Raw genomic sequence first — 20,405 nt, 5'->3', positions numbered from 1 at the left:
TATTAGTTTGGAAAACTGGCCATAAAGATTTGATTTTATGAGACCTCATCTTGAAATATCTAGGCTGGCCTGAAAATTCTATAATTAAAAACGATTATTGTCTGTGCCTATTAAATCTGTCCCCAGCCTCTATCAACCCCACTCCACTGTATAACTCAAATGTGTAGTGTATGGCATCCACATTGTATAGTTTACACATAATGTAGAAATGTAACCAATACAATCTTGTAAATCTGGCAATCAGGGTTATAATGCAGCCAAAACACTTTCAAAGCATCCAAATTACTCAAAACCAGAGGCAAGTTGAGTTTTGATGCATCATCTGATAACCATCTGCCCCTACCTTCCTCACTACAACATTGCACATTCATATGAAGGCACTTTACTTTACGTTCTTGCAAGTAAAGGTAGAGTTTATTTAGAATAGTTGTTTAGTAAGTCTTCTTCAACGCATGTTTTGAGTGATAATTAGACAAATATATCAATAAATTATGATTATTTGGTAGGTAGATTTCTGAGTGTTTTCTAATTTCCGAGTATTATTGAATGCATCTTTTTCACACGCAAGTTCTACCGGAAGTCCTACCGGAACTCATTGTATCGGGTCTTCTTTTTAGTCGTGTGGTAGCAGCTAAGTATGTGTTTTTGCTCTCAAATTAAAATTCTAAAATGCCCATTATTTGAATTTTGGTTTAATTTAAATAAAAATAAGTTTCTATTAAAGTTGTGTAGGCCGGCGAGAGGAAATAGCATTGTTTTCTTCCTAAACAGCGTTTTAAGACCAGGTTAGCATGCTAGCAACTTATTAGCTGCAAGTTCACGTTAGTGACTAGCTAACTGGCTAGCTTGTGTTCTCTCCGTTATCATTAACTTAATAATCGTATATGCTTATTGTCAATAAAGAGGGTGTATGTCTTACAAAGACAACAAAATAGGTGTTACGTTGATCAACAAAACGCTTACTGACATATTTAACATGTTGCCTAGCTTGTTATTGGATGTGCTTCTTTCATTTAGCTAGCTAATGTTTGACGAATGGACACATTAACGTTAGTTGTAATTCATGCCTCAATTGGGAAATTGGTCATTTCAGTAGCATAACTTATTATCTCAGTGTCTCTCAACTGTAATGATAGAATCATAAATGTCGATGCTCTGCACAACTAGCTACATTACGGTAATGTAGCTAGTTGTGCAGAGCATCGACATTTATTACCACACAAACATATCATCTGTAATTTATAAGGGATTTTACACTTCCCCTGTACACAATTTGTGGATGGGTGATTTGTAGGTTGTTGACAGAGTTTCCGTACGTATGGTAAGATGTTAGATTTAAATGAGGGGGACTGCTGCCTCATTATTGACAGGTCTACGTGATATTTGTGTCAGGAGCGGCCTGTTTTTGTTTTTCCCACTCTGTAATTATTCTCAGGTCTTGGTGTGCACTGTACTGAACGACATGACTTGGTTTTTAGTTCATGTTTGTTCTCCTTTCATGTGTTCCTACAGCAGACCCATCAAAGATGACTACAGCTGCAAGACCGACATTTGAGCCAGCGAGAGGAGGGAGGGGTAAAGGAGAAGGTGGAGGTGATTTGAGTGCCTTGTCCAAGCAGTATTCCAGTCGAGATCTTCCGGGTCACACCAAGATCAAGTACAGGTCAGTATATCAGTGCATTTGGGTTTTGGGTTGTAATCAGTGTGTTGCTGAGGGCACTGCTGGCTGGTTAGACAGGCATGGTTTTACATCTGGTACGATACTGAATCATTCCTACTGCACCTGCTCAATCTGAAGGTGGATATATGCTGGAAGCAAAACAAATTATATATTTTCTTCACCAAATGTTCTCCCGCCCTCAGGCAACCAACCCAGGATGCCCCAGAGGAGGTGCGTGCCCGTGACTTCCGCAGGGAGCTGGAAGAGAGGGAGCGTGTAGCTGCACGTGATAAGACCAGAGAAAGGGGACCAAGAGGTTGGTCTTTCTGCAGATATTAAACTTTTAGTGGACCAAGTCCCTTATGTTATCTAAAGTGTATACCCATGAGAAAAAATATTCAAAATACTGCTTTGACCCTAATTTTCCAGAGCATACAACATCATCATCATCATCATCTTCAAAGAGGCCCAGACTGGATCAGATCCCAGCGGCCAACCTTGATGCCGACGACCCTCTCACTGATGTAAGTGCTTGCTTGTTAGTGGACACTTGGTGGTGATTAGCACTCATTAAGCTCCCTCACCAATGATGCTTGGTTGTTTTATAGGATGACGAGGACGAGGACTCTGAGGAGGACAGTGATGACGACGACACTGCAGCTCTTCTTGCAGAACTGGAGAAGATCAAGAAGGAGAGGGCTGAAGAGCAAGAACGCAAAGTAAAGTATCATTTCAGACTGACGTATTTGAACGGGGCTGACGGCACAATTGGCAAATTAAGACGCGGGTTACGTTTGAGAGCAGGCAAATGTTACGTAATTTTGTTTAGTGACTTTGTTTGTTTTTCCATCTTAGGAGCGGGAGCAAAAGGCAGAGGAGGAGAGGATTCGCATGGAGAATATCTTGAGTGGCAATCCATTGATCAATTTGGCCGGGCAGCAGCAACAGCAACAACAGCAGCAGCAGATGACCCAGAGTCAGAGTACCTTCAGAGTCAAGAGAAGGTATCTCACAAACACACACATTTATGCACAACATGAGTGTTGTATTTGAAGAAAAATGCTTTCTTCACTTTTGACTAACTATCAACAATCAATTTGTTAATATCTTTCTAGGTGGGATGATGATGTTGTGTTCAAGAATTGCGCCAAAGGAGTGGACGAAGCACGGAAGGAGAAACGCTTTATCAATGACACACTGCGCTCTGAGTTTCATAAGAAATTCATGGAGAAATATGTAAAGTAGATTTTGTGTCTGTTAATTTTATTGTTTTTCTTTTTTTTTAATTTCATTTCTTTGATCTTTGCCCTCCTGTTCTCCCTCTGTCCCAAGAAGAACTGTATACAAATGCATTAGTATTTGTACAGTTAACACATAACATGTTGTATATAAATGATTTGGTGAGTTACAGATGTTAAATGAGATTCAACATCTAAGTCTTGTCATAGTTTTTTAAAGATTCATTTCAATAAACAAAGACTTAAAGACTGTCGCAGGAATTTATTCAAGGAAAAGTGATGTCATTGAGAATGATGTCTTCACAGCTTTGTTTTTTAAGTATTCTACCTTATTCTTAAATGTGTCTGTTTGGGGTTTTGAATATATCTATTGCAGTTCTCATTGAGCATGATCATAGACAGAATGGGTGTTATACATTTATGTAAATACAAACTTTTATAAACCTTGGGAAATTAAAGTACTTGAACAGGGGACAGGATATTAATCAGGAACTTAGTTCAATATATTTTTGTATTTTGTAGTTTTTACAGAATACAAAATATTCTACATAACCACAACATTTGAATCCCATAACATTTCTTTAATGTCATCTGAGGTGTAAGTTTTGATTTCAGGATGTCTGCACTAATGTTTTGAAGCAAACCTCATACTCAAGCTATGAACACATTGTCTTGTGGAATTTTGTGGGGAATAACAACTTCTCTTTTATACTCCTATTTACCCATACACGGTACCTATTGTCTAATAGCCATTGTGCAACATAACCTGATGCGATAGTACAATACATACCTATGTTCCAACATGAATATGATTTGGGCTATAACAATTCACTTAAAGTATACTCTTTATTAAACATGTTGGGATAGACATTTCACATGTTTAAATGCTCATATTCAACCTTTAATATAAAGGAGAAATGTTTAGGAGTTAGTGCAAAAATAAGCAACATTAAACTATATTGCAGTGAGTGTGGTCTTTTTTAACTATTCTAGCAGCAAGTAGATAAATATAACTGAAAGAATTAAGTTACATAGATGTGGCATTTATGGGGCAGGGAACGTGGAGAATGTGTCTCGTGAGATATGTACGTATGATGTTTTCCTCAAAATTGTTCGAAAATATGTTATCCACATTTTAAATGCATATGTAATCCTTTTCAAATATTGGCCACCAAATGTCTGTAACAGCTGTTACCATGAGCAGTGAACGCAGCATGCGACTAGTCAACATTCAGCCGGCAGGGGGCGCGCTTCTCCAACAATCGCTCCCTTGTGACAGACCAACGCAGGGATTGGGAGGCTGCTGGGAAAACATGGCAGCTTCCTTTTGTTTGTGCGGATTTACTGTACTCCGAAAGAGGATTTAAAGACATTCTTCAGTAGATAGACGGATCTCCATCGCATACTCGGTGTTCACACTGCCAGTTATTCAAACACTTGAAGCAGGAGAACATGGAGAAGAGTGGGAGCATCGACAGTTTGGGATCGAAGCGCTCCTCTTCCCGACATCCAAGTGTTGATTCATTGTCCAGGTAGCTAAACCCACCACAACACTTTGCTTTTTTAACCTCGCTAAAAAGTTTGGAAACTGACAGACGGCTTTATATTCATGTGTTGTAAGTTAACTTGTCTAACGTTAATCCTAATGCCCTTTTTGTTAACGTTAGCTACCCTTAAGAGGTGACCTGTAAACCACAAAAAAATTTAATGTGGTTAACACACTGCCATGAAACGACCATTGATGATGACGGTAAATTAGGGCACCATTTAATGGCTGTTGTCATTATGGGCTAGTTGTATTATTATCCCTTTTAATCAAAAGCTCGAATAATCATTTACACTGTGAGGTGTGAGAATTTAAGCAAATGGCCATCAGGAGTTATCGCCAGAGTCCAGAGTAATGTCATATGTTTGCATGTCTGACCAACAGCTAAAAACCCTACAGTAGCTAACGTTACATTATCGACTGACTAAAAATTGCTACTCAACCAGTAAAAACAGAATACTATTTATTCATTATTGTTTGTTATTTGGCTGCACTGGTAGCTCTGATGAAGGAGGGGGAGGGGTCTGATCTCTATGTGGAAACTGTGAATAATCTGGTAAAGTGGTGTGATCTAAATCCCCTCATCCTCAACACACAGAAAACTGAGGAGATTATTTTCGGCACCTCTCATGAGTGCCACATTACACCAATAATCATTCACAATCAAACCATAAAACAAAAATCGTGGTTCAAATATCTTGGAGTGCATGTGGACAGTGACCTTTCTTGGACCTATCATGTAGACTATATCTGCAGCAAAGTACAGCAAATAATCTACTTTTTAAGGAGACTTAGGTCATTCAGAGCGAGCAGCAAAATCCTGTCTCTTTTCTTTGTGTCAACAATTCGAAGCATTCTGCAGTATGGAGGCGCAGTGTGGTTTGGAGGCCTCTCGGTTCATCTGAAGGCCAGGATTCTACGGCTCCTGGGAATCTGTTCCAAATTGGTGGGACAGTCAGTGGCGAACGCGTAGAACGCGTTCACTGAAAGCCACTTACTGCACATCGTCAGACTGGCTGATAAAACCTCCCAGGGCTCTTCCCGTGTTGCATGGGGTGTACCAACTCCTCCCTTCCGGGAGGCGCTATAGGGTCCCAGACTGCAGAAAGAACAAATATAAACACTCATTTGTTCCTCTGTCAATATCTCTGCTGAATCAATACAGGAGGGCAAAGAAGTGATAGTACTCCCCACACACACACACACACACACACACTTTCACTTAATCTATATATGTATGGCTATTTAAGACCACCACTCTTGCAGGGCAGGGCCCCCCCCTCATATTAATTATCTATTTATGTTTTTATTGATCCCTCTATGTTTTTAGCTTTTTGATTGTTGTGTTGTAATTGTTGGAGCTTGTATTGCAAGACAAATTTCCGTGTACACGGACAATAAAGTGCTATCTATCTATCTATCTATCTAATTATTTATTCAAATAACTGTTTCGGCACAAGTGAAATGGTTACACCCATAGATATAAAACATCTATTGTTTTATGTCTATGGTTACAGCCTACTGGTCTTTCGTTTAATTGTTTGTCATGTTATCTCTGACCAGTTCTTCCACCTCTCGATCTGACCGATCTGCCCAGGCCAAGCCACCCTCTGGGATGTCCTCCGACTCTGTGGCTACCTCTGCAGAGCTCTCTCCAGAGCTCAGGGTTAGTAGCCTGCACATAGTTCACTCACATTCTGCTGCTTGATTAATGACTAATAATAATGAGCGAAGCATGACTCTCCTCTTTTCCGCACCCTTCAGGTCAAGCCCAAAACTGCTGCCAAGGTATGCCATCTCGTGAATTGCATACTATCTAACACATCTCTTTAAATAATAATAATAACAATTATTATGATTAGCTTAGCAAATGTCATGGCTTTGGGTCAAAAGACTGCTCCACAATCATGGCTAATTAATATAATGTTCACAGCAGGTGCTTAGAGATTCAGACAAAGAAGAGCCACAGTTACTTCCAAATGAAACCGTGCAAGACATGGGTAGGTCCTCTCTTTGCTTACATGCATTAAAGGCAAATTAGTTGTTTTTTTTCCATATTAAAGTATGTAATATATTTTTTTGTTCTTTGCTAAATCAAGATTCTTTTTCTTATTTTATTTTATAGCCCAAGATGTCACCTACTTCTGTCCTTTCATTGGCGCACTGAGGGGAACAGTGACAGTTACCAACTACAGACTTTTCTTCAAATGCATGGACAGGGTATGCTTCGTGAATTTTCCAGAAGCACTATTCATATTTTTAAAGAATCGTTCTGTTTTTGTTAATGTGCTGTTGGCTTCTAGGAGCCAGCATTTGTGCTGGACCTGCCCCTCGGGGTGGTGAGTCGTGTGGAAAAGATTGGAAGCGCATCAAGCCGTGGTGATGTGTCCTACGGGCTAGTTTGCAAGGTGAGTAAAATGTGGAAATGGTCTGGAATAGCCACACTCGCTTTATATGGCAATTCAGATGTTTACAGGCTACAGATGCAAGAACCTCCAGACAGCACAGTAAATAGAAGTTATACAGTGCACAGCCTAAGACAAAGAGGATGAACCTCCTCTCATCTCTGCTGTGTAAACAATACTATCAGAATTCATAGTCATTAAGAAAGAGTGAGTCTATGAACAAGCTCTACATTATGTCCACAATAGCATACTGTTACCGCATGTAGTTGCTTTACTGCTATGAAATCATATTTACATACAGCTGTTGACCCCTGAGTTTGACCGTGACCTGCTGCTCTGCCTCTCCGCAGGATATACGTAATCTACGATTTGCACACAAACAAATGGAGGACACACTCAGGAAGTCCATTTTCGAAGTGCTGATGAAATTTGCGTTTCCTGTTTCCAACGGGCTGGTGAGTGATTCTCAGCCACACTGTCTATGTCACTGTAGCTCTGCACCGGCTACCGATGGATGAACTTCTCTCCCACTCTCCACAGCCAATCTTTGCCTTTGAATATGGGCAAGTCTTTCCTGAAAACGGATGGAAGGTGTATGACGCTGTCTCGGAATACAAAAGACAGGTATTTAAACGACACGGTCCGTCTGCTTAGCTTAATGTTACAGAAAGCTTATGACATTGGTTGCTGCTTGTGTTTTTAAAGGGTATACCCAATGAAAGCTGGAGGATAACAAAAGTCAACGATCACTACGAGGTTTGTGACACCTACCCATCAACTCTGGCGGTGCCTGTCAACATACCAGACGAAGAGCTTAAGAGAGTAGCTGCCTTCCGAGCAAAAGGGAGGGTACCCGTGAGTGACTGGTCTTCAGCATGAATCTAACTGTCCTGTGCATCTGGATTGCTAGACCGTATGTGATCATATTCTTTTATACTCTGTGTGTAGGTGTTGTCATGGATCCATCCAGAGAGCCAGGCAACAGTGACACGCTGCAGTCAGCCCATGGTCGGAGTAAACGGGAAGCGCAGTAAAGAGGATGAGAAATACCTCCAGGCGATCATGGATGCTAATGCTCAGTCCCATAAACTCTTCATCTTTGATGCCAGGCCCAGTGTCAACGCTGCTGCCAACAAGGTTTATTAGATGATTCTTTTCCGGGAAAACTATAACTATAAAATGAAAACCTTCATATAGGAAGGAAGCTCAGGCTATCCTTGCTAAATGGATGAACCATCTTACCACCCACCCTGTCTCCACTTGTTTTTTTCTTCAGATGAAAGGCGGTGGTTTTGAAAGTGAGGATGCGTATCAAAATGCGGAGCTGGTGTTCTTAGATATTCACAATATCCACGTGATGAGAGAGTCACTCCGTAAGCTGAAGGATGTGGTCTACCCCAACATTGAGGACTCCCACTGGCTCTCCAATCTGGAGTCCACTCATTGGCTCGAACACATCAAGGTACTAATGCATCACTGTGGTTGCGAACTGGAAGAGGAATGAAAGGAAGATGAGCCAATTCTCAGGCTCTTGACCAAGGTGTGTGTGTGTGTGTGTGTGTGTGTGTGTGTGTGTCAGCTGATCATGGCAGGAGCACTGCGGATTGCAGACAAGGTGGAGTCTGGGAAAACATCAGTGGTGGTGCACTGTAGTGACGGTTGGGACCGCACAGCCCAGCTCACCTCCTTGGCCATGCTCATGCTAGACGGTTACTACCGCACCATTCGCGGCTTCGAGGTGCTGCTTGAGAAAGAGTGGCTGAGCTTTGGTCACCGCTTCCAGCTGGTAAACACGTTTTCATACACTTTTGATGCTTCGGAAACCGCATGAGGTGTGATGGCCTTTCCAGTTGCATCTCTGATTGTCCTGTCTTGTTTTTTAAGCGTGTTGGTCATGGCGATAAGAACCACACAGACGCAGACCGCTCACCTGTTTTTATTCAGTTCATCGACTGTGTCTGGCAGTTGACTCGCCAGGTAAGCCATAAGTGGTGCAGATATGTGGAAAATTTCTTCAGAACATGATTTTTAAGGACAATAACGAGGCTGTTTTTTTTTATTTAAGTTTCCTGCAGCCTTTGAGTTTAATGAATACTTCCTGGTAACCATCCTGGACCACCTGTACAGCTGCCTGTTTGGGACATTCTTGTGCAACAGCGAACAGCAGAGGTTAAAAGAAGTAAGAGCATTTTGTTTCGCTCAGCATTTTATGGTGCCGTTACAAAATGAGATGTTTTAAAGTAAAATATTGGGGGAAAGTGTGGAGTAGATAGTTTGTTACTAGGATGGAGGTTCACATGCAGTGTCATGACAACCACACCTTTTATTTTACAGGAGGTTCCCAGGAGGACAGTATCGCTCTGGGCTTATATAAACAGCCAGCTAGAGGAGTTTACTAATCCTTTGTATGTGAACTACTCCAACCATGTGCTGTTCCCTGTAGTCAGCTTACGTCACCTGGAGCTTTGGGTTGGCTACTACATCCGCTGGAACCCTCGCATGAGACCTCAGGTATGTCGAAAAACCTGTGTCTAGTTTAAGGCCTGCCTTTATTGTTTTCAAAAGAAATTGCACTCCATACATGTTCCATTTTAGTAGTTGAACTATGAGTTTATTACGGTATACGGGGGTATTTAGAAACCCCGAAGGTATGATTTTCAGTACCGTCAAAAATACAGGTGCTCCTCTTTCCATTAAACTGACACAGATATGCTGTATTGAGGTGATGTGTTGTAGTGCACAGCAGGTGCCAACAGAGGTCAGTCTCTACTGGTGGAATAGGCAACTGAGTTGAAAAAGGCGATACAAAGTGGATGGGATAACTAGTAAACTAGACTAGTAAAGAAAACTGCCTCTGCTCCTGTTTTTGGAGTATTTTGGGTTTAGCCCTGATGATGAAGGTGAGCCAGCCAACACGTACAAAGCTGTGTGCATGATTTTAGTCAACGGCCTGTCTGCCATTAACACCCACACATTATCTCTGTTAAGCCCACCGTGTGGGTTCTTCAAATTCTTAAATTTTCACTCTGTTAGTACAGTTGCACACACATTAAACACAGGCTGAATTACAAATATGCTCAGGACCTGTAGATGCTATCACACTAATGGAGAGATGTCAGAGTGAGGAGCGCCCCGAGCAGTTGGGGGTTCGGTGCGTTGCTCAAGAACACCTTGGCAGTGCCCAGGAGGTGAACTGGCATCTCTTCAGCTACCAGTCCACACTCCATACGGGGACTTGAACCAGTGACCCTCCGGTTCCTAACCCAACTCCCTATGGACTGAGCCTCTTCCACCCCCATATACATACACCCCATATTCTACAGTATGAGCCATAAGTTTAAATCCAGCAAGATCTGTCTGAGAAGCATATTTGACACAGCATTGTAGGCTAGACAATGTCATGCATGCTACGATGACTTCTATCAACAGCAGCTGAGCTTTTGCGTTTTTTGTTTTTGTTTTTTAACACAAATACCATCTACCCTGGTGAAATTTCAGGAAGGTACGAAAAAATAGATTGCGCCCAAGTCTGACACATTGGCCTTTTTTTTTTTTTTTGCCAGGAACCTGTTCATCAGCGCTACAAGGAGCTGTTGGCGAAGCGCGCTGAGCTGCAGAAGAGAGTGGATGAGTTACAGCGAGAGGTGACCAATCGCTCAGCCTCCTCTTCCTCTGAACGTGCGGGCTCCCCCACACGCTCCATCACTCCAGTGCAGACCTTTGTTTGACACACCTTTGACCCTCGTGGCGGTCGCAGAAGCTGAATCCTACCTGTGAGAAGGTCCCGTACAGTAGTAATCAGTACGCCACACCTAGTGCCACGAAAGGACCTGTGTGCCAAACTGGCTCTTTGGGTGACACATACCATGTAAATACACCTCCACCAAAAGTCTGATCTATTTGCACCTCTCACAGGTGATGTAGAGTCTGCATGCAACAGAAGAGGATCTGACTCAGACGGCTTTACTACAGCCATATTGTACTCTTCATCCAGGGTTGTGAGGACACATAACCAGAATAGTGAGTACTGTTTAGCATATCGACCTACCTACAATCAGTGTTAATAATTTTGAAGTACACTAAAATATGACTCTGGTAAAATATGAATGCCTTATACACTTTAGAACACTCGCGTCATTCCTCTGCACTGCAAATGTTTAGATATTGATTTGAAAGCAATTGTGAAGATGTACATTACTGAAGAGCTCTAGTACTAACACCAACTAAATGGCTCGGGAGTTGTATCGTATTCAAAAACGTAGCTAAAGGGCTGTAATGTTAGCTTCTTCTAATGTAAAAAGAGTGCATTAAAAAACCGTTAGCAGGTTATCTTTACAAGTTAGTGCTTTTAGATTGTTGTGACCAAATATCCATATCTGTTTTTTTTTTTTGTTTTTTTTTTATTAATACATAATGTGTCATGTATGGCATTCCTCTCACTGAGTGATTTAGGTTTTGTAAGTTTCATTTTTCTAACTAGTTATTTATTATCCTTTAGTCCAGACTTGTATTTATGGCTCATGAACACATCTGTCTCATGTCATAAATTGATTAGAGTTGTTTCCATGCAATATTAATAAGCGACACCGAATATGCAACAGTTCATTAGTTGAAGTTAATAGACTATTACTTAACTAAAATGTTAATGTGTGAACATTTCTTACAGATGCTTTTAAAGCTAGAATCGGCCAATATTTTTTTTAGGGAGCAGAATGTGTAATAACTAATTTGCTTTAGGATTTTTTGTTCTTCAGTTTAATGAATATCTGTGCCTTGCTCTGAATGACTGGTTGTGAGAATAACAACATAAAAGTGTGCAGTTTTTTAATTGCCAAGGTGAAAGGGTGAATACAGTGTTAGTTAGCCTTTCCTCTGCATATTATGTGTATGTATATATATATATATATATATATATATATATATCAAATAATCATAAATAAATAAACACAGGACTCAACTTCATTACGGTTACATTAGCGTGGTGTGAACACAACAACCTCCAGTTTATTTCTTGGTTTTACCTATAATTGTTTAAAATAATAGCAGAACCCCAATCACATTAGCAATAATTTGGGGTCCAAGCTGGAGCCCTATTGTCGTCGTTCTGATTGAATCTCTCAATAGATCTGCATCTTTGCTCCAATGGTCCTCTGCTCTGCTAATTGTTTTGCAACTTTTCCTCAATTTTATACCCTGATCATTGCTGCTTGTGGCTATATGTATCTTTAATTATTATCCATATTGTTATTACTGTGGGCTTTTCATAACAAAAAGTGCTTTTTATTAAGAATGAAGTCTGAAATTTACAGTGCGACTGTGCTGGAGGGTAAAACTAGACTGCAATGGCTCTGAAAACATTAACATGGTCATATTCAAGCTGCTTCCCTCTCTAAGTATTAAATAAATAGCCGTAAGTTTGGCTTTAAGACATTCTTTAACCATCAGCAGGCTTATTACATCACTTAAATTAATTCATGTTGCCACTTAAATTGCATTACTCTCCCTTTAAGAATGTACAGCTGTTAAAGTATGACGGTTTTTTTCCACACGATTTAAGTGAGACTGCGATGCTGAAAGCACTTCATTGCTTCAAAACTTGTTTTCAGAAATTGATACTGCAGGCCACAGCAAATGTCAAAATATATTAAAAATGTTTAATATCAATTAAAATGCTAATATTATGTAGTCAACTTTTTGTGAACTTTTGGGCTCTTTTTTGTGTGTATATAAAAAAAAAAAAGGGTAATGGAGGAAACCCTATTTGCATAAAGTATGTTGTAAAGGTTTTCATCGCGATCCAGCAAGGTTATTCCTATTTCTATTCCTGGTTGTATTTTGTTAATTAACAAGCAACTGAATCCGAAAAGTCACACAAAGACATGAGAGAGAAAACAGAATTGAGGGAGAAACACATCATGCTAAAGGGGACGCAGTAAACATAAGGTTTAGTTGTTGAACTGAGTCATGGGGCAGAAAAAAAAAAACTGATAGGTCCATCTTTCCAAGTTGGGTTTACCCACCCCTTGTGTTGTTATTACAGCTTCTGAAATCACACCAAATGTTACGGCTGTCTTTTAAGTATTTTTTTTTTTCTTTCAAATAACAGAATGAGGCACAGAATTAGGCACCAAACAAGGTTATCCAGGAACCCCCTCACTGTAAGGAGGAATCACTGAACACATTATAGAAAACAATAGAGCCAGATATGAATTACTCAACCCTTCCATAACCTCATTCTGACAATGATTGAAATGTAACACAATGTTCAGACCTGAGATCTAATTAGTTGAAATAAGTACTGAGTTACAAATACCTTGTTAGTATGATACTGAATATCATATACAGAACATAATCTTGTTGAGCCAAACTAATATGAAAGCTCTGCCATACACTGACTACATTCTATAGAACATGCTATATAATATAATTCTACTAATACCCCTAAACAAATGATGAATCAACAGAGATGTTGCAAATGTATCTTGACTTGTGATTATCTTGTGACTTTCTGGAGCTCCTGACAATCTAGGGCCTGGGGACTTTAGTGACACTTCTGCAGCATGGTTGACTAAACTGGGATGCCATTTCTGAATATTTGTAGAAAATTAAGAGTTTGCAGACTTCAAAAGAATAGGGATGGTTTCATTTGAAATGATGACTCAATAATTGCACATACAAATACATTCACAAGGCATAGGTGGAATAATAACATTGGTGTCCAGTTCCATTGTAGTCGTGACTTCGGTGTGATTAAACTATTTAAAAACTACACAAGTTAATGACATGATTATACAAGATGTGAAGCTGTGTTGAGTAAATCAAGGCATGTGATTGGCTCTGCGCATTTCAAACTGTGAATGCCGCGGACGGATGTTGTGTCGCGATAGGTTTCCTTTCTTCTTCTGGAGCCGTCGACCACTTCCGGTTACATGACGACGACGGCGTTGATACAAAAAGAGCGAAGGAAAACAGGAAAATACCTTTCTTGGCGAGAACAGCGGAAACTTAATATAAATAGCCAGATCTATGTTAACGGGTTGCTTTTATGAAGGCATAACTACCTATTTATCTCAAGTTATTATGGTCGGATAACGTATGAGCAGTGAAAGATCACAAATATTTGGAGTTTATTGTTCTTCGCCTGCTCCCTCCAGCTAGCGTTAAGCTATTACTGTGTTGCCCTACGCTAACGTTACCTAGCCGAGCTAGCTAACGTCAGCTAACACTGGATGCCAACCCTGTTTGTGTGTTCTTAGTTCTGAATTAGCAAACAGCTAGAAAAGAAATAGTGCCGTCAATCCGTTCAGTTTGCAGCTGGACTCTGCTAACCTCTCCTTGTTCGGTGACATTAGTTGGGCTAGAATGGCAACATCGGCTCTGTACGCCTGTACGAAGTGTAACCAGCGGTACCCCTTCGAGGAGTTATCGCAGGGCCAGCAGCTGTGCAAGGTAAATGAATGTGTGTGTGATCGCAGGCAGGCTCGGATTATGTAACATTTATCCGTCCAACCTGGAAGCGCTAATAAAGTGACTGTAATCTTGTTTAGATCATTCTGCACTACGATCCTGTTTATTAAAGAGTAACGTTATTAACGCATTCACCACATCTTTACCTGCTGAACAGGAATTGATAACACATTTGAGGCTCTACAAGAGCAACACGTTGGCAAGTATGTACACCGATGACAATTCTTTAAAGTATTTTTGTTTTATGTAAAGAACTATACTTTATGGTCATCGATGTACATACTTGCCAACTTGTTGCTCTTGTAGAGCCCCAGATGTTGAATTTCAGTGTACAGCTGTGGAACAGACATTTTCTTTCTGTAGAGAAAGGTGTTGTTGCCAGCTGTTCCTACCTTTCTTTAACGTTACTAAACTGTCTGCACTGAATCATATTTTTTTTTTTTATAGCAGGGAGGTTAGACAAAATGGACATTGCTATCACTCTGTAAACATCATGAGAGAAGTTTGAATATTCAGAGAACTTTGATTTGCACAGGATAGTTAAAGCACAAGGTCTACAGATGAACACTAAAATGCAATTACAGTTAGATTTCTCTATGTTTTTATTATGAAAGATATTATTTATATTCACAGTGTGTAGTTAGGGTATGAAGTGTGTACATATTTTAATTTTTAAATTCTTTATTTATATTTATATTATATTTATTTATATTAATTATTAATGTCCTGTACCTGTGCAAATGGCAAAAAAATTCTTGCATGCCACCTAAAGTTATCCAACAATCGCTCTGGTCAAGTGTGCTTATTTTTTTCCACACTGCCCAGCCTTACTGCAATAATGTGTTAGGTTGACTGAACAAAAGCAGTTAAAATACACGGTAGTCTTCACTGCTCGTATACACACATAGTCAAATGTAGGTATTTCCACAGGTGTTGTAGCCAAGAGCAATAAACATCAAGGTGTGTTGCCATACAGAACGAGTTATGATGCCGTGTTGGTTCTGTTGTAATAGCACCATTACGTTCATGAGAACATTTCTTTGTTTTGTTGCCCTAGGAGTGTCGCATCGCACATCCAATAGTGAAGTGCACGTACTGCAGATCTGAGTTTCAGCAGGAAAGGTGAGATATGTGCTCCTAGTAATACATATCAGCATTTATTTATGTTATTAGTATTAATAGTTTATGTCATTTGTTTTGGATATAAACCCATGTTTATTCTTTACAGTAAAACCAATACAATCTGCAAGAAGTGTGCTCAGAACGTCAAACAGTTTGGAACAGTGAGTAACCCGTTTCTCCAGTTGTTTCCTGAAACCCCTTGAACTCCAGTTGTATGTATCGAGTTGCACTAGTCTACATTTGTTTATAGTCCATCATGTGTAAAAACACCTTTAACACATTCTTTTGTCTGTCTTTACAGCCCAAACCCTGCCAGTACTGTAACATCATTGCAGCTTTTATTGGGACAAAGTGCCAGCGTTGTACTAACTCAGAGAAGAAATATGGACCTCCACAGACATGTGAGCAGTGCAAACAGCAATGTGCTTTTGATCGTAAGGAGGAAGGCAGGAGAAAGGTACACATCTTGCACGCATACAGTCTAATTTGACAGTGAGTGTGTAACACCAAGTCTTACAAACTACTGTCTCCTACTTTTCTTACAGGTGGACGGGAAACTGCTCTGCTGGCTCTGTACTCTGTCCTACCGCCGTGTCCTGCAGAAGACCAAGGAGCAGAGGAAGGGCTTCGGCTCCTCCAACTCCTCATCTCTGAACGAGAAAGACCACCACTCCAGACCTCACCATCATCACCACCAACACAGACACAGCAGCTCTAATCACAAGTAATGTCCCCTGTTGTGTCACAGAATAGTGAAACGATTTGTGTCTGTTTTATGCTACTATATGTAGGGCTGTGACGGTATGAATTTTTTTTCTCACCATGGTGAAGAACAATGTATCGCCTCCGTATGGCAGTTAAGTTTCGCCAAAGGTAACACCTAACACACTGCCGGAGCGGTGGCTCTGCAGCGCAGCTGAGCAGAGTGAGAGGGCGACTCGGCAGTCCGCTAACTTGCTGCTCTCTCTGCCAATATTAGCAGCTCTGTTTTAAAAATGTTAGTCTACATGGTGTTTTGTCGGGATTAAGCTATGAGCAAAGGGAAACTCCACTGGCCGCTAGGCTAATTTATGTCATGTAAGTGCAATGTTAAAACACTGCAGCGCTATGCCGTCCATCTCGGCTGAGAACTAAGCTGAAGTAAGGAGCCCTAATTGTATGTTTCTTTACATGAAGCAATGAAAAGCAGAAAATTGGATCAAGTCAACTGACAGCTAACTTATCTTTCTCAGACTAAGTGGGAGCTTGAGTCCTGAGCAGGAGCAGGGACTGTGGAAGCAGAGGTAAAACCTTCCTTCTCATTTGAACTGCATGATGTATGTGTATCAGAAAACAATGTATTTATTGCGTTTTTAGGCCCAACATTGTACATTGCCATTTTGATTTTCTTTGCAGCCATAAATCGTCTTCAATCCAGAAGGAGACTCCAAAGAAGAAACCAAAACTGGAGATGAAGCCATCCAATGGGGACAGGTATGATAAGTGATACAATTGTTTACATTTGTGGTTATATAAAAATGGGCATTCCTTTTGGAAATAATCCTGCCCATGTTTTTTTTATGTTAACTACCCATCTAAGTACTGGCCTCAAGCTCTTTCCTTTCTCCCATCAGTAGTTCCATCACCCAGTCCATGGATTCTGGAGGAACAGACAACTTCATTCTTATCAGCCAGCTGAAAGAGGAAGTGATGTCACTGAAGAGACTTCTGCAGCAAAGGGATCAAACCATTCTCGAAAAGGACCGAAAGGTAGGTTATCAGCCTTGCCTGACAAAGTCGCATCACTGTTTGCTGCATGTTTGACATATTGATTATTAATTTCTCCTCTAGCTCACAGAGCTCAAAGCAGACTTTCAGTACCAGGAATCCAACATGAGAGTTAAGATGAACCAAATGGAGAAAGCGCACAAAGAGTCTATGGAGCAACAGCAGGTAGGAAACTACATTATGCACATGTGACATGTCACAAAAATGCTTACCAAAGTAAACATGATAGTTTTCAACACCACACTTGGGCTTCATTTTTCTATTGCCACCATCGTAAAACATCCTCCAGCTAACTAGTGGTGTTACAAAAACTGTCAGCAGCTCAAAACTGTTCACACTGTATTCACTGTATCAGTTTGTAATGGCACTTTGGTGTGTTGACTAATATATACTTTATATTACTTTATTTTGTTTTTATACATATTTGTTGCATCTAAAGAGGTAATGTGGGTTTGAAGAGGTTTACAGAGTCCAAAGGTTCTGATGTGCAGGTTCCAAGTACGTGTGGTAATATAATCATTACTAAAGCATGTCTTTTATTTTAGTCCTGCCCATCACTGATATTCAGTCACATCAGTTCAAATACCATCTTTTTTTTTTTTTAAGACATAACCTCAAGCAAAACCAGTCCCATCTAAATGACCGTTCCTGAGATTATTGTTTCAAGTACACATCTTGTATTTCAATTGTTTGAATATGCAGATATCACTATTGGAATTTAAAAGTAACTCGCATGCACCTGACAGGACAATGCATGGGAGTACACACCCCATTCTCTGTAATTTTGCCGACTGATCTGTAATCACTAATATTGTTAGAAACAATTAACATCACAGTTGTTCAACACACACTGTCCTGCACACCGATTCCTTCTGAATATTGCATACAATAGCATTTTAGTTTATAGGGATACATAACATTACCCAGGGGGCACGTTGGAGAAACACTGCATGGCGATCCTTATCTGTTGTTATCTGTGATTTATTCAGAAATGCCCACGTGATTTCACGTAGGGGTGTACAATGAATCAGGTTGTATAGCTATCACTATTGGGGAATACTTGCTTAAAAATGTTAATTAGTATCCAGACCCGTATCATGTTTGTGTGTCATATATGTGCCAGGGATGATTCACTTGTTGCATAAGTTTGCAGTCCGTTATGGATACGATGCATCAGTTGGGCCATTTCCTGTCAGACTCTGGTGTTATTTTTTTTTTTATCATGGTTGCTATTTTGTAAGTGTGACTCTGACTGACGTGTTCCTTTGTTTGATGCGCCAAAGGTGTTTTTTCTACCAGTTGAAGGGAGTGCATGTTGGGCAAACCCTCCAGTTTGTAGTGTCGGATGAATGATGAGTACTTAAATGCTTTGAAACCGCAAAGTCCTAAAGCCAGCTAGTGTGTGTTTGCTGGCATTAAAATCACAATCAAGATTTCACGTAAATTGCGATATAAATGTGCATTGCGATTTCACAAATGCCTCAACTAAGGTGTTAGAAAGGTCAGAACTACGCATCTGGTTTTAACACCGTTTATCATTTGTTTTCACAGGGCAAGAACCGGGAGTTGATGAAACAAGTGGCTGCCCTCTCTAAAGGAAAAAAGTTTGACCGGACAGGAAGTTCACTGCTGTTGCCCTAACAATAGGCCAGCCAACGGGTAACGACACAGTGGCTTCATTGTTGTAACACTGTGAAAGTCTCCCTCCTGTGTTTCCTCATTGCCATCAACATCAATTACTTCTCAGTTGGTAACGTTAGAGACCATGTTGTACATGGAAATCAAAAGACACCTTGTTGAATCAAAGACACCTTTCTCTAAATGTCTGCATATTTTAGGGTGACTTTTCCACGGGTTCATAGGATGTGACTTTAAAAGGAGTAGAGGATGGAGCCCTCATTTTTAACACTGCCGGGCCAAAACAAAAAGCATGGTGTGCATATGTGGATTGCATTCTGTCAACTTAATGTATCCACCTAATTTTTATGGATGTCATGCAATTTATTTATTCAACTGTATTTCTTAGCTTTTTTATTTCCTCACAACATACTAAGAGAATATCCCACATTTTGGGGTTTCCTTCAATAGCAATTAGTTATATTTTTCTAAATTTATGTGATTGTGGGAGACAAGTTCTCCTTAATGGAGATCCTGCGCAACTTTACAATGTATGCAAACGTGGGAAGGGTGACCACTGAGCTACTGCTCAACAGTAGACAACCCACTCAGTAACAATTCATACAACAACCAATGAACACTTTAAAAGGCTGTCTGACAGAGAGACACCTCTTGGCTGCCCTCTTTCTCACTGTGTGACAGCTGTAGTGCTTTGCTGTTTCTCTTTAGTGGAACGATTGTAATACTGCATGATTTTACTGCCAGACACCGGTTGGCATTGTGGTCGGACTTCTTCTTTTCCCTCCCTTTTTAATTAGTTTTTTAAGAATCACTTGTAAATGTATTACTGGGGTCAGCCAATTGTATTTAAACTATTGCTTGTATCTGTTTTAGTGAGTACAGTATGTGTATGGTAAGGCCAGTTGAAATTAACATGTCTGTAGAAGATGCTTTTTAAAGGAACACACCTATCACCTTGCATTATTGGGCTGGTTTCATACTGTGGCGTCCAGGATCACTTTTGTACTTTTTTTCCAAACCAAGTGTTTTAAAACTATTAAAACTGGCTAAACTGTTACTGTATGTTTGTTTTTATTGACCATATACGTTTAAGTTTTAGATGTTTGGGACCTCCTATTGTTATAATAGTATGAAATATCTGTAATGTAGACGTCCAATCAACTTTCACTTTTCAACCACATTCTCAGTAATGATGTCCCCAAGACCTGATTGAACTGACGACATCATCTTTGAGGTAAAATAACAGTTTTAAGTATTATCCTATTTTGCCACTAAAGGATTAGTACCTCTTACTGTACTTAACGTTAATGGTATTTTACATTACATCCTGCCATGTGAATGCGAAGATGTTTGCTTGAAGAGTGCAAAAAAATCCACCATGATAAAAGTCCAATTTGGGGATTTATACTTAAGCCTAGTGGCCAAGGGAAACTGGAGTGACTAGGATAAGGCATGTACTGAGACACATACTGTTCATAGCTTGTAAAGGTCTGGTAATTGTACTTACAGCTTTCAAACATGCAATATGCACTCATGGTTACTATCAATTAATATAGTACTAT

At 40.1% G+C, this 20,405-nt stretch overlaps 3 protein-coding genes across 4 annotated transcripts; all 3 read left to right on the top strand.

The window, feature by feature from the left end:
• The first annotated feature begins 531 nt into the window (after window positions 1–531).
• cwc15 (CWC15 spliceosome associated protein) lies at window positions 532–3,096 on the top strand. The gene is made up of 7 exons (XM_078265755.1): window positions 532–635; window positions 1,513–1,663; window positions 1,864–1,976; window positions 2,090–2,184; window positions 2,269–2,379; window positions 2,516–2,664; window positions 2,776–3,096. Exons 2-7 carry the CDS (start codon window positions 1,527–1,529, stop codon window positions 2,903–2,905), a joined length of 735 nt encoding a protein of 244 aa, XP_078121881.1. The 5' UTR covers window positions 532–635; window positions 1,513–1,526; the 3' UTR covers window positions 2,906–3,096.
• Window positions 3,097–4,157: 1,061 nt separating this feature from the next.
• On the top strand, window positions 4,158–11,249 carry mtmr2 (myotubularin related protein 2). Of its 2 annotated transcripts, none has more exons than XM_078265754.1 (16): window positions 4,158–4,430; window positions 6,008–6,110; window positions 6,209–6,232; window positions 6,381–6,444; window positions 6,570–6,664; window positions 6,748–6,852; window positions 7,200–7,304; window positions 7,390–7,473; window positions 7,555–7,704; window positions 7,798–7,986; window positions 8,126–8,311; window positions 8,429–8,635; window positions 8,734–8,826; window positions 8,915–9,028; window positions 9,184–9,360; window positions 10,413–11,249. In XM_078265754.1, exons 1-16 carry the CDS (start codon window positions 4,351–4,353, stop codon window positions 10,575–10,577), a joined length of 1,941 nt encoding a protein of 646 aa, XP_078121880.1. In that variant the 5' UTR covers window positions 4,158–4,350; the 3' UTR covers window positions 10,578–11,249. The 2 variants fall into 2 exon arrangements, with proteins under 2 accessions (XP_078121880.1, XP_078121879.1); XM_078265753.1 differs by having other exon boundaries at window positions 6,378–6,444.
• Window positions 11,250–13,763: 2,514 nt separating this feature from the next.
• fam76b (family with sequence similarity 76 member B) lies at window positions 13,764–19,900 on the top strand. Its single transcript, XM_078266091.1, has 10 exons — window positions 13,764–14,298; window positions 15,374–15,438; window positions 15,545–15,599; window positions 15,740–15,895; window positions 15,984–16,162; window positions 16,671–16,721; window positions 16,834–16,911; window positions 17,052–17,187; window positions 17,269–17,370; window positions 18,757–19,900. The coding sequence occupies exons 1-10, from the start codon at window positions 14,212–14,214 to the stop codon at window positions 18,844–18,846; spliced, it is 999 nt and encodes a 332-aa protein (XP_078122217.1). The 5' UTR covers window positions 13,764–14,211; the 3' UTR covers window positions 18,847–19,900.
• The last annotated feature ends 505 nt before the right edge of the window (window positions 19,901–20,405 follow it).

The sequence above is a fragment of the Sander vitreus genome, chromosome 13 (assembly GCF_031162955.1).
Source record: "Sander vitreus isolate 19-12246 chromosome 13, sanVit1, whole genome shotgun sequence".
NCBI classification, from domain to species: Eukaryota; Metazoa; Chordata; class Actinopteri; order Perciformes; family Percidae; genus Sander; species Sander vitreus.
This window is presented reverse-complemented; position numbering and strand designations above follow the sequence as displayed.